Source organism: Venturia canescens, chromosome 1 (assembly GCF_019457755.1).
Source record: "Venturia canescens isolate UGA chromosome 1, ASM1945775v1, whole genome shotgun sequence".
Lineage (NCBI taxonomy): Eukaryota > Metazoa > Arthropoda > Insecta > Hymenoptera > Ichneumonidae > Venturia > Venturia canescens.
Window position 1 is genome coordinate 35,234,396 of NC_057421.1, and position 12,730 is coordinate 35,247,125.

Below are 12,730 nucleotides of genomic sequence, written 5' to 3' on the forward strand. Positions count from 1 at the left end.
CATTCATACTTCGTTCGATAATGGCTCGAAGAAAAGTAGAAATTAGGCATTAGGTACTTAGATAGGGTAGCTAACATGTGTAGCGGTTTGTTACAGACGACCATCATCCTCCCCCCACATTCACTCCGCCAGAACTGCCCAAGATGGTTCACGTCAGAGGTACAGTTGCACCTCAGTCAGTCCATGCTACAGTCCCGCAAACTGAGCTCCTTTGAAGCAATATTTTGAGCGAATTTACTACTTTTAAGTAAATTTTAAATTAACTTGCTTTAAATTAACAGCTAACTTGACACACTTTACGTGCGATGCTTCGTATTTTCCAATAAATTAACGCTACCCACGAGTTAAATAACGCGTTGATCGTAGTCAAATCGAAATGATATCAAATACGTTTTGAATTAGACGCTAAAAATTTTCTAACCAATTGCCAATTTAGATGAGGCAATTATGTTATTAAATATTGACGTTTCTTCGTTAGTGTTTCGATAAATGTGTAGGATTGTGAGCTCTCGATAGTGATTAAACTGGAAGAAGCGGCCATTCGATTGAAACTTAAAGAGCTTAGTGGGTTTTAAGAAATTTTTTATTTGAAGCTTTGAATAATATTCGACAAAACGACGAAGAGTTTCATAAGAGAAACGATCGTTTGAAAAATTTTGGATTATATTCTCGTATGAATAAAAATTTGAATAAATAACAAATATTTTCAAACGTTTTCTTTGAGAAATTATGCGGGTCTGTAAGCATGGGGCTGTAGGTGTGTTGAAGCGTTGCAATGCGCACTAATAATATTGAATATTCTCTCAGAAGAATATGAATAAGAATTCAAGAAAAATTTTCACGCGGACAGCTTTGTTAATCAACTATATTTGCTCTCAATATCGAATGGCTGCCAATAGAAACAATTCGTTACTATTTTTTGCTAAATTATTTGTATGAATTTTAGGTGAGATCAGTCGCGAACGAGAAGATCCAAATGGTAAGATTTTCATTCGTTCATTCTCATTTTCTCGGATGACGAATTCGTCTTAATAATCTATCCCAACCGTCATTTTTTGTTCATAAAATCTAATTCAACTATTTTGAGCGAAACTAACTAGCGATATTCATGAAAGAGTAATCTTTGTATTTGCAATTCGTCAGCTGCTTTCCGTCTCGTTATTCTCTATTTTTTCTTCAATGTGAAGTTGTATGACGAAGAAAAATGTTCACAGCCATGAGAAATCATCGTAACTCCGTGGGAATGACGACGATAAACTCAACGAAGCAAGTTAACAAGGTCAAGCCAAACGTCAACAGAGCTGCTAGCGACAGTTTGACAAGCCCGAATCAACCGTACAATCAGAGGTATAGTGTGATTGGGAAAAAAAAGGTTCTATTGAAACACGATATAGATTTGGTCCCTTGTATTATTGTTACATTCCATACGATTCTTCTCTATACTAATCGATGTTTTATTTCGAACCTATAATTATCACTATTTTCTCAAAATTATGAGATTCGATAAATATTTGATAGAATTAATTTACAATGTGATAAACCGCAAATAACTTTTTGGCACTTTGATTTAACACGGCTACATTGAAAAATTTCTGTCTAAAGCTTTCGTTCGATCCTAATATAACTCGATAAAAAAAGTACCATTTTGAGAAGGAATATCACGAGCAACAGAAATTGCACATGTTTAGACGAACGAGGCACCGCCATTATTATTTTTCTTGGATCGAAGCATGAATCACAAAAACTACAAAAGAATTTCAACAAATCAAACTATTATCGTAATACTTTTAAAGTTTCGCTACATTGTACTGGGAACTTTGGGCTCGGACTTTAGAATCAATTTTCTCCCCGTTCACTAAAGATTTGGATACAATATCATGGACCATCTAAAAAAGTTTTTCTTCACTCAAATGATCCTCTAAGAAGTAAATTCTTTAACCAATCGCAAAACCTATCGTGTAATTATTTATTCAAGAGGAACTTGAAATCATCGAATCGTAAAAAATCTGATGACCGCAAGCCGCGCACCTGCAGTATAACCTTAAAATCGTCTCATCGTCAGACAGCCTAATTTTCTCGACTTCTCAGTCAAAATTCTTGACTTTTCATTCGAAAAAAGATATTTGATTGACAATTTTCAAAAGTGTGCCTGCAGCAATCTCAATATGAGAATATCAATAATTAATCAACATTCATTAGACCAAATTTGACCTATTAAGTGCGTGCTAACAGATCGATAAATAACAGAATCGACAGACCGATTCGGGTTGGGGTTAAATAAAAAACGAGAAGAAAAGAAACAAGAAAATATCGCAGATTGAATATTAATTTTCGGAGATCAACGTACACTCACCTTTTGATTACAGATCGCAAGAGGAGTCTGCATATCCTGGCTACCGTCTCGCCTACGAAGTCAAAAAACTCATGTACGCTTACGCCCTTAACGAACTCTGTGTTATTTTTCAATTTTTCAACTTTTTTACCGCCATTATTTTCGTATTTTTCTCACCATTCTATTGTTCACATAACAAAAGAATTAAACAATGTTCTAAAAACGGCGCGAAAAACAAACTGCTACTCACACACTCACAAACATGCGTTGAAATGTAACACTACTCGATGCTACTTGGCTTTGTAGATGCGATTCACCAAGCACTGACCTTTGCTCGCATGTAAACTGTTAATAACCAATTTAACACACTGCAAAGAAAGCTCCATTTAAGGTTTTTCCTTTTGATAATAAAACTGTGTGCTCTGGACGAGATGATCGATTCTGTTTCAAGCCTTAAAAGAATCTCATTTTACATTATGAGTTTAGTCTTCGTGTTTTTGAGTACAAAAAAGCAGAAAAAAAACGAAGGATATAGAGTTTAATTAGATCGATAAAAACTGAAACTCAATGATCGATATGTAAAGAAAATGAGATAAAACAATGAATCAGGATAATCTCCTGAAATTCGTTTTCACCAACTCAATTGTATTGACAAACCTCAAAAATGGATTTTTTTTGGATTGTGATATTTTCCGATTAAGCTTAGACTCAACGAAGTTGAAATGACTTTTCCATGACTTTTTCAATGATAATTTATCGAAAATTGTAATAAACCGACGGTATGACTGATATAAAACTTTTAATGGTTTCATTTTTAGGCCAACAAGTCGAGCTTCGGGTGGTGCCAATGTGAATAACAACGGTGGCCTCCAGATAGGCATTGCCGACGATCAAGCAAAAGATTTTGATTTCGAAAAGACAGAAATGAAGTATGACTCGACGGGTATGTTTCATTGGAGTCCTGCCCGAAACCTCGAAGACTGTATACTTGATCGTAATCAGGCGGCAATGACAGTACTTAATGGTCACGTTGTTGTATGCCTATTTGCCGATCCCGATTCGCCTCTTATTGGACTGAGAAACCTTGTCATGCCATTACGAGCTTCCAATTTTCATTACCACGAGCTTAAACATGTAGTGATAGTTGGCTCTGTCGATTACATACGACGGGAGTGGAAGATGCTGCAGAACCTGCCCAAGATTTCCGTTCTTAATGTAAGTCTCACTGTTTCTTTCATTGTGTTATGAACAAACGTGTACAGTAGCATTGTGAGAGTGAATCTAATCAACGTGACTCGCTCGAATTTTTATTTTTTAATTCCATTAGAACTGAAAAAAAATGCTATTCAAAATTTAACTACCGAACTGATGGTTCTCAGAGATGAGATTTTATGCAATTGACTCCATCCAGCATTGTTTTATCGTTAAATGAAAAAAAATTTTTGGAAAATATCAAACCGTTTAAAAGACTGATAGCTGAAGGCTGAAAGAACGCTGGAATTGTTACACTTTGATGACAAAGAACTCAAATATAAATATTTTTGATGATTTTATTTTTTACACTAATTCGATTGACACAAATATTTGTGTGAAAAAAACGATCAATTAATAATTGAATGTTTATTTTGGAAAAGGGTTCACCATTAAGCCGAGCGGATCTCCGTGCCGTAAATGTAAATCTATGCGACATGTGTTGCATCCTGTCGGCAAAAGTGCCTAGCAATGACGATCCAACCCTCGCCGACAAGGAGGCCATTCTCGCGTCCCTAAACATCAAGGCAATGACCTTCGACGATACAATCGGTGTACTGAGCCAAGTTGGTAGTCCGATTGTTCTACAGCGACGTGGTTCAGTTTACGGTGCTAATGTACCAATGATCACCGGTAACGATGACCATCATTTTCTTTTAAAACAAGAGGGGGTTTATCGAATTTAAATTCAATTTTTTAAATGTATTTTGTTTTCTGATCTAATCAGCTTTCGTTTATTTTTTTCAAAGAACTTGTAAACGACAGCAACGTGCAGTTCCTTGATCAGGACGACGACGATGATCCGGACACGGAGCTTTATTTGACACAACCGTTTGCCTGTGGCACTGCCTTCGCTGTCAGCGTACTTGACTCCTTAATGTCAACGGTAATGACTCCGAGTATTTCGTATAACACGCTGCTGAATGGGTCTTCAAAGCATTCGAATGCTCGAATCTCATGAAAATTTCATAATTTCCCAGACATACTTCAATCAGAACGCGTTGACTCTCATACGATCGTTAATTACCGGCGGAGCAACGCCCGAACTCGAATTAATTCTAGCCGAAGGGGCAGGCCTTAGAGGTGGTTACAGGTAAGAAAATATCATGCAATACTCTCGAAATTTATTGGGCGAATACATCGACGATTTGATGCTTGAAAAAATTCGTAGAAAAAAGTATCATCTCATGCACCAATAAAACTTTACAGCAAAATGGAAAGTTGGAAGTGCTTTTATATTCTCGAATTTATGAAAAATTTTTTTCCCCAAGGGATGCAGTCAAAAAACTTTATGTATTTCATGAAGTAACTTTCGCTTCGCGAAGTTGTCCAAACATTTTTGGCCAATTTAGTTTTTATACATAAAATAAATCAATACGATTTTAATTTCCCTCGTGCAACGTATGCATGTTTGACTACTCTCAAAATATGTGAGGTTCATATTTTTTAATTATGGTCAGATGAAATATTAATATTATCATAATTTCCGAAAAAATAGCCATTTGAATATTCGATGGAAACTCAAATGATAATGAGTTTATTTTATTTTTTTTTTTTTCTAGCACTGCGGATAGTCTGGCTAATAGGGATCGATGTCGCGTCGGTCAAATATCGTTATACGATGGGCCATTGGCTCAATACGGAGAGGGAGGCAAGTACGGTGACCTCTTTGTCGCAGCATTAAAGTCGTATGGAATGCTGTGCATTGGTCTGTACAGGTACAGGTACCGGACTTTCTTTAACTCGATGGTATTTATTGGATTACCCTGGGTGCACAGCGATGGCGGTCAATGTGGTCTGGTCGGCCACCGCTAAAGCTGTTTACTCACTGCTGTCTCACGTCTATTATCTCGTATATTTTTTAATGTTTATTCTGTTATAATGTCGTGAGTCGAATTCATTTCGACGAAATACGAAAAAAAAAACAAAACAAAGAAACGAAAAGTCAAGAAAAAGAAATTTTTATCTCATGATCTATGTACATGTCCGTGCATTTATTAATTTGTGGCGCACAATTTTTGCATTTTTACGTTTTTTGCCTCATGAACACCAAAATTGTATACTAATGTCCGAAGATTTCGTAAGTTGGCCCTCCCATCCAAAAAATATCATTTTTGAAAATTTGTTGTATTGTCACCGTTTTGTTTAGCGTTTAGTTGCTCGCCCAAGCAGGTTTAAACAAACGAAAGAATAAGAAGACCGATTAAACAGATTAATAATTTTAGTTTAGCTACGTTTGTTTAGTTAGCTTTTGTGGTTATTGTGTGCTACATTAAACAATTAATCCATTTAATTGTGAGTCTTTGTATCATGTGCGTGTGTGTGTTCGTTATTGATGTGTGCAACGGAGTAATCTCGTTTAGATCTCGACTAACGTATTTTTTCTTTTTTTTCTCTTTCACATCCACATTTTAGGTTTCGTGACACAAGCTCTTCTTGCGACGCATCCTCCAAGCGTTACGTTATTACAAATCCACCCGATGATTTTACTCTCTTACCCACGGATCAGGTGCGTGAGATCTCTTTTCCAGTTTTTACATCGCAAAAAGAAATTAAGTTTTTATGAATTCTATACACAAGGTTCGTCGAACGAGTGGAAGAATTTTGGAATACGATTTTTTGTAAAAATGTCGCACAGTTGACGAACATTTTTCGGTTCATAATGAAAAAATTGTTCACGACGAAAACGTACAGATTTTTAAGCAAGTTTAGAGTATTTAAAAAAAAGCGTAGAAGCGGAATGGTAAAAAATGATTGACAGTGTGATTGACGTTATTTATAAATGCACGAATGTGATCACAGCAAACGGTCGGCATGATTGGAAATTTCGTGGTGTTCCAGGTTTTCGTACTGATGCAGTTTGATCCGGGCCTCGAGTATCGACCAAGTCGTGGTGCGCGTGGAAAGGACGACGCTTCCTGACTGTTGCTGTGTAGCGCCCTAACCGATGGACCATATTCCTACATCTAATCGAGCGTAGGGGACTGTCGTGCCACCCCAATCATCTGTAAGTTTTAACCCTCATCATCCTCCTCGACCGATGGAAAGTACGTACAAAAAACAAGAACAAACAACTTCCGAGCAAATCCTTTCGTTGAAAAAGTACGAAAGCGATCCATCATGATCCTGCTGACGTAAATACACGGCGAAATGGAAAAACAAATCATGTTTCGCTGCCTTGTCAATTATCTATCGCAATAAACGTATTCGCCTGGCACATCACGAGGGAATGAGTGCCAACTGTTGAAGTTCAAAAGCTTTAGAAACAAACGTGAAAAAAATCATTTACCGATTTCTGAAATTCGTTTCGAAGACTGACTGTCCCAAGGATTCCTCCGAATCGTATTTCATGAGATATAAAAAAAGAAAAACAGCTCGTTTTCTTCAAATTAGCGACCAATTATACAAATGCGAATGACTTTCGAGAAGATGAGAGAAAAATTTAAAGCGAGCGAGCCGAAAAATTTAGAGCGAACAGCAAAAAGAGGAGGGTGAAGGGGAAGTTTGGAAGTGGCACGATGGAGTCTGGTCCGAGGGTTGCTACACGAGTCATCCTTAACTCCTAATGCCCCCCTTGTCCCGCACCTATAAGAAAAAAGTATATACTGAGGATATGCACGAATACGAAGATGATAAGACGTTTTCTCGACCCCCGTCACTCCCTCAACCGCGAGAATATTGTCAACGAGAGCTGCTGCGCATGCACACTTCGAAACGCTTTCGGATAGCCATCACAAGAAAGAAGAAGAAGAAGAAAATGAAGAAAGAAGAAAAAAAACATCGTTTTTACGTGAAAAAAAAACCCTTTGAAAGTGGCGTTCGAGAGAGTAAGAAGAAAACAAGACAATCGTGTTTTTTCATATACGCGTACTTTCATCCGTTGAAAGAGCGTATATGGTTTCAACTTAAGGAAGAAAAAAGTGTTTCATCCCTCAGCTCATGATACGACAGTGAACTCTCATCTTGCTTAGCAAGGGTGGAAAACTGACATCATTCAAATAATATATAAATCTAAATGATAGAAAAAACAAAACTGAGGCGAGTTGCTTCGTCTCTCAATGAAATTTTTGCCCAAGTCCCTATCTTCGTTTAGCTGATACACCCGTAGTGTTCGGCAGTTGGTGTTACGCGAGGCAAAGAGAAGCGAAAATTTCGAGAAAAATACGAAACGAGCGAAAAAAAGATAAATAGAAGAAAAGAAATGTAGACATCGACAAACAGCGAGAAAATTTGGTTATGGCCGCGACAAATGTGAGAGTGCGGGACTTTGCCAACGTAATGTAACCTCGTGTGTCTTGTTTACGATATAAAAGGACAACAACCGCAAAGACATAAAAATTTATCACATAACAGAAAATTCTGAATCCAAGCACTTTGTACAGATTCTATAAATGATAACAGGATAAACGAAAAAAAAAAAACAAACAAACAAAGCAAAGCAAACGTATGAAAAAATAAAACAACAAAAAACCCCCTTTTCCACACAACTTTGAGTATATCGTGTGTTGTATGTCGATATGTGCATACTCGCAGACGTTGAACGATTAAAAAAAAAAAAAAAAAAAAAACGAACGAAAAAACCAACAAACAAACGTTAAAGAATATGAATGCACATGTTCATCACACATACGTACGTACTGGATAATTATACATATTATACATATGCGTATGAATAGGTCACCCTCTCTTTTATATATTTTTGTGAAACTCACATGTGTATATATACGACGTACGTACTATAAATGATTATATAATAACAATAATATTAATAATAATATGAATGATAAAATAAATAATAATCAAATAAAAAAAAACGTAAAAGAACATTAAAAAGGATACACAAACACAGTACATGAATATGCGTTGCAACAGTGCGAAGATGATCACGACACGACACACGCACACAATGCACATACACACACACACACACACGGACACACTCAAACACGAGAGAAACGAAGGAAATAAAAACGAAGAAAAATATACAACACGTAAAAGAAAGGTGGAGCGTGTGAATAATGTTTAACAAAACCATGATTGATTAATGAGTTTTTGAAAAAATGAAAAAAAGAAAAACCAAGGAAAAAAACAAAAAAAAAATAAAAGACTAGTTGTGGTAGACGCTGCCGTGTTCGTATATGCATATAACGTGTATATCTTGCTCCGCCGCTGCGCTGCTGTGCCGCCGCTGCTGTTGCAATGTGCACGTGCACTGTTCACTGCCACCCGCAGTTCGTGTTATTAAAAAAATTAAAAAATTAAAATTAAAAGTAAAAAAACAAAAACAGAACAACTACATCCCACATTGTACTGTATAAATCATTTATACGGAGGAAAGAGATAGATAGAGAGAAAGATAGAAAGTGTATGAGGAAGAGAGGGAGAGAGACGTAGAAAAATATCGATTTGCGTTGCAAGATAAAACGGAGAGTGATTCATTTTGGATGTTCAATTGATTCCTGTAAACATCGTAAATCACACAGAAAAAATCGAAGGTTGTCACAGATGCAAGTACGTAACAACCAAAAAATAATCCGTTGATTTTCGTTTTGAAAGTATTATTCGAGATTCAGCATCAAGAATGATGACACAGAAAAATAATAACCACGTTTTCTATTCAATGAATAGCGCCTCGACTGACTCTATAAATATTCGTTAAAATTGACGTTTCAAAAAACTTCCACATCCCGTTAACATTACGCAATTTTTCGAACTCTCTCCCTCTCTCTCTCTCTCTCTCTCTCTCTCTCTCTCTCTCTTTCTCTCTCTCTTTCTCTCTCGTTCTCGCCTCAATGAGGGGAAGAGAAAAAGCGAAAAATTATACAAATTTGTGCATTAGATTTGTGCAAGTCATTCATTAAGTCGTCGAAAGCCTTGCTTAGAGTTTTAGAATGAAACGTGGTTGCTTGTGCCACGTTGAGTCCACGATGCATATATATATATGAATGAGACATATATGATCGCGATCTTCTCGTGGAGAAACCGAAAAAAGTGAATTTTCATCGAAGCTCGTACTTTCAATTTCTTTAATTATTATTATTTTTTCTATTGTAAAACAAAAAAGAAAAAATATCGTAGAAACGAGAGTCCATTGCACAAACGATGTTAAGTAAAGCTATTTTTTCTTTATTTTCATGACATGAATTGAACGTTTGAAAGGCTGTAAAGAAAATGTCTTCATTGGGGGAAAAAAAGAAAAAATAAATCATCTTCTCTTCGCGAAGATCATAAAACGATCGCGGCTCGACGGGGTATATGACAATCATTATGCGCACTCTCTTAATAATTAAATCATGCACCGAGATCAATTGATTCATTCATCCCCTTCGTCATGTTTCTCTTTTGTGCATTCGCGTGTATGTATGCTGTGTATCGACGTGCATGTTTCCGAAGTAAAAAAAGGAATTAAGACTCGTAAAAAACGATAAAGAAAAACCAATTCACCGATCGACGAATAACGCGCACGTGGGTGTGCGTGTGCATGTGTGTGTGCGCGCGCGAATGTGAGTGAGCGAGTGTGTGCGCCCTCGAATGAATGTGGAAAAAAAAACGGAAATAAATTTGATGGTTTTCGAGGTTGCAGATAACAAAATATAACGAGGCATACCAAAATACAATCGGTTGATAAACGATGTCGGGCTTTAAACATGTATAAACAGAAGAAAACCGAAAGAAAACAAAAAAAAATAAGGAAATAACGAAAACGAAAAAAAAAAACACACACACACACAAAACACAAAAATAATATGAAATTAATGGCGCGCAGAGCGTTCGCCCACCTTCAATGCCTCATTGACCTCATCTAATGCTTTTTTATCTGTACATTTACAATTTGTGTACCAATGAGGAACGTTGTTTAATCATGTTGTTGATGTTATTGTTAAAGAATGAGATTCAATATTGTACATAACTATATATTCATTATAATTGATGATATAAATAATTATATACATAAAAGTCAGCCTGGAAAAAAAAACAAACTTCTGTGTCCCCCGCGTGTTTTCAGGATCTATGTGCAATCATTCTCACCCTGCCCCCCCCCCCCCCCCCCCCCCCCTAAACCTGCCAATGGAAAACTCGGGGGAAAAACATAAGACACTTTTTTTTATAAGCAAACCTTCGAAGCAAGTTACGATGAAAGAAAAAAACGCAAACAAACAAATCAACAACAATGTGTAATGTGATTGTTATTGTGTAATAAGAGAGAAGGAAGAAAAGAATTCAAAAATTAATGGGTTTTTTGAAAGTATATTGTTTTATTATTCTTTGATATGTTTTTTTTTTTTTTTTTTTTTTTTTTTTTTAATCAGTGTCATCGACGAAACTTGGCGCTCTCGTGAAGCTCTAATATAGCATCTGACATTCGCTTCCTGTACTGTGGAACTTGGAGAAATTGTTCACGTATCAACGGAGTCCGGTCGACGTACAGAACACTCTCGAGGAGCTCCGTCTGATCTGCGAAGTACTTGGACGCTGCTGTTGACTCCATTAGCATTATTGGAATGTTCAAAATACCGTGTTCCATGCACATCGGTCGTAATTCTTCGAGAGACTCGACGAATTTATTCCAGGGAAAAACTTGCTCCGCTTCCAAACCCGCATCGCTCAGGGACTCGGCCATGCTGTTCCAATATATTTTAAATAAATTTTCGTCCTCGTTCTCGCGCAAATCTCGAGTCGTCGTAAATTGAAGGAAACACAGAATGTCGTGGGCCGGAGGATTGTACCTGGAGGAAATGCATATTTTATTACTTGGTTTATAAAATGTTTCATGATTTAATGCTCGAGGGAAATTACTCGGATTTCAGAGGTTTTCTCCTATCAGACTAAACGAGATGAATTTTTTGATACCTTGCCAGTTGAAAATCAATAAAACAGCAAGCTTCGGGTTCTCCGGTCTCGTGATATTTGAAGAGAATATTGTTCGCCCAAAGGTCTCCGTGGCAAAGAACGTTTCTGTGCTTCTCAGAAGGCAACAATTTTTTTGCATGTTCTATGGATCGAGCTTGAACGGTATTCTTAAGCTTTTGCCGATCGGAATCGTCGAGATTTTCTACCAAATCAATCATAGAAACGACACCCTTAACAGCTGCGTCGAACATACGTTTCGACCTTCCTTCCGTCAATGGCCACAGAGTTTCTTGCATACAGTGAGAAAATTCCTTGTGAAGATTTCTCTTCTCAAGCTCTTCAAAAATAATAGATTTCGCGTGAAACTTGGCCAATTTCTTGATGATGATTTGACAATGTTGAAAATCAAAGGATACGAATTTATCGGTCATCACGAAACCACTGTTAGCCATATCTTCGAGAACAATAATGTCGTTTTCGCGACCAAAAAAATACTCTGGAATCGATCTCTTCTCAAGGTTTTGCAGCACTTCAGGAAACACTGTTTTGTAAAGATCGACTTCCTTTCTGAACGAGCCATATTCCTGTACCCACTCGTATTGAGGGCTCGTTATAGGCGGTGGTATTTTAGCGAAGAAATTGTAAACACGATTTTCGTCCGGTCTATCCGAACAAGAAATAGTGGTTTTTAAAGTGAAATATTGACCCATGTATCCGTTCACTTGGTCGATCGGTATCATCTCGTAATCAACAAGACGAAAATCGTTGATCGAATCTTCGAGAAGCTTTTTACGAACGATCTCGAAGCACTTTTCATCATCGATCATTTTTTTCAAATTAGAATTCTTCATGTTTCTTCAGGTACAATAAGCAGCGGAATTCACTGGTTTTTTAATGCGCAATCGATGCTTGATTTCGGAGTGAACTTATCGTTTAGCACTGCATTTCCCGGTTCGATTAAACGACAGTTTTATCGAGTTCGAGCACGCAATAATCGATTGAAATTGACAAACATTTACGTCCGCAAAACTACCGGACTAATGAGTCGTTTCGTGTTGTGAGCAGATATTAAGGAGGTCCCGGAAATGAAGAAATTTGTTACGAAACAAGCTCGGCCAAAACGGTCGCAACTCGTGCTCTATAGATCGTTAGGCATAGAGCCAGTGGAAATTCATTCCATCTTGTGCACTCCGTACGCCTCGCTTGAGAAAAGTGTCTCACAATTTCGTGATTTACATGCATTTATACCAAACGAACAGAATTTACGTCACGTGACGTTTATAACGCTTAATTGGA

The 12,730-nt window shown here is 37.1% G+C and overlaps 2 protein-coding genes across 35 annotated transcripts in view; one reads left to right on the forward strand and one right to left on the reverse strand.

Annotated features, from left to right (window-relative positions):
* Positions 1-10,832, forward strand: part of slo (calcium-activated potassium channel slo) — a 100,297-nt gene extending 89,465 nt beyond the window's left edge. For 13 of the 34 annotated variants that reach the window (XM_043425534.1, XM_043425526.1, XM_043425517.1 and 10 more), the window contains 11 exons: positions 97-159; positions 947-979; positions 1,215-1,347; positions 2,367-2,426; positions 3,151-3,547; positions 3,967-4,216; positions 4,333-4,469; positions 4,564-4,676; positions 5,146-5,307; positions 5,999-6,092; positions 6,425-10,832. In XM_043425534.1, the coding sequence (XP_043281469.1) occupies positions 97-159; positions 947-979; positions 1,215-1,347; positions 2,367-2,426; positions 3,151-3,547; positions 3,967-4,216; positions 4,333-4,469; positions 4,564-4,676; positions 5,146-5,307; positions 5,999-6,092; positions 6,425-6,505 (1,523 nt within the window). In that variant the 3' untranslated portion in view covers positions 6,506-10,832. The remainder of the gene's footprint in view (positions 1-96; positions 160-946; positions 980-1,214; positions 1,348-2,366; positions 2,427-3,150; positions 3,548-3,966; positions 4,217-4,332; positions 4,470-4,563; positions 4,677-5,145; positions 5,308-5,998; positions 6,093-6,424) is intronic. The other 21 variants (XM_043425704.1, XM_043425594.1, XM_043425697.1 and 18 more) reach the window with 7 other exon arrangements.
* Positions 10,833-10,857: 25 nt separating this feature from the next.
* On the reverse strand, positions 10,858-12,659 carry LOC122414483 (uncharacterized). The gene is made up of 2 exons (XM_043425797.1): positions 11,435-12,659; positions 10,858-11,310 (listed from the first exon to the last, which is right to left on the reverse strand). Exons 1-2 carry the CDS (start codon positions 12,283-12,285, stop codon positions 10,896-10,898), a joined length of 1,266 nt encoding a protein of 421 aa, XP_043281732.1. The 5' UTR covers positions 12,286-12,659; the 3' UTR covers positions 10,858-10,895.
* Positions 12,660-12,730: the final 71 nt, after the last annotated feature.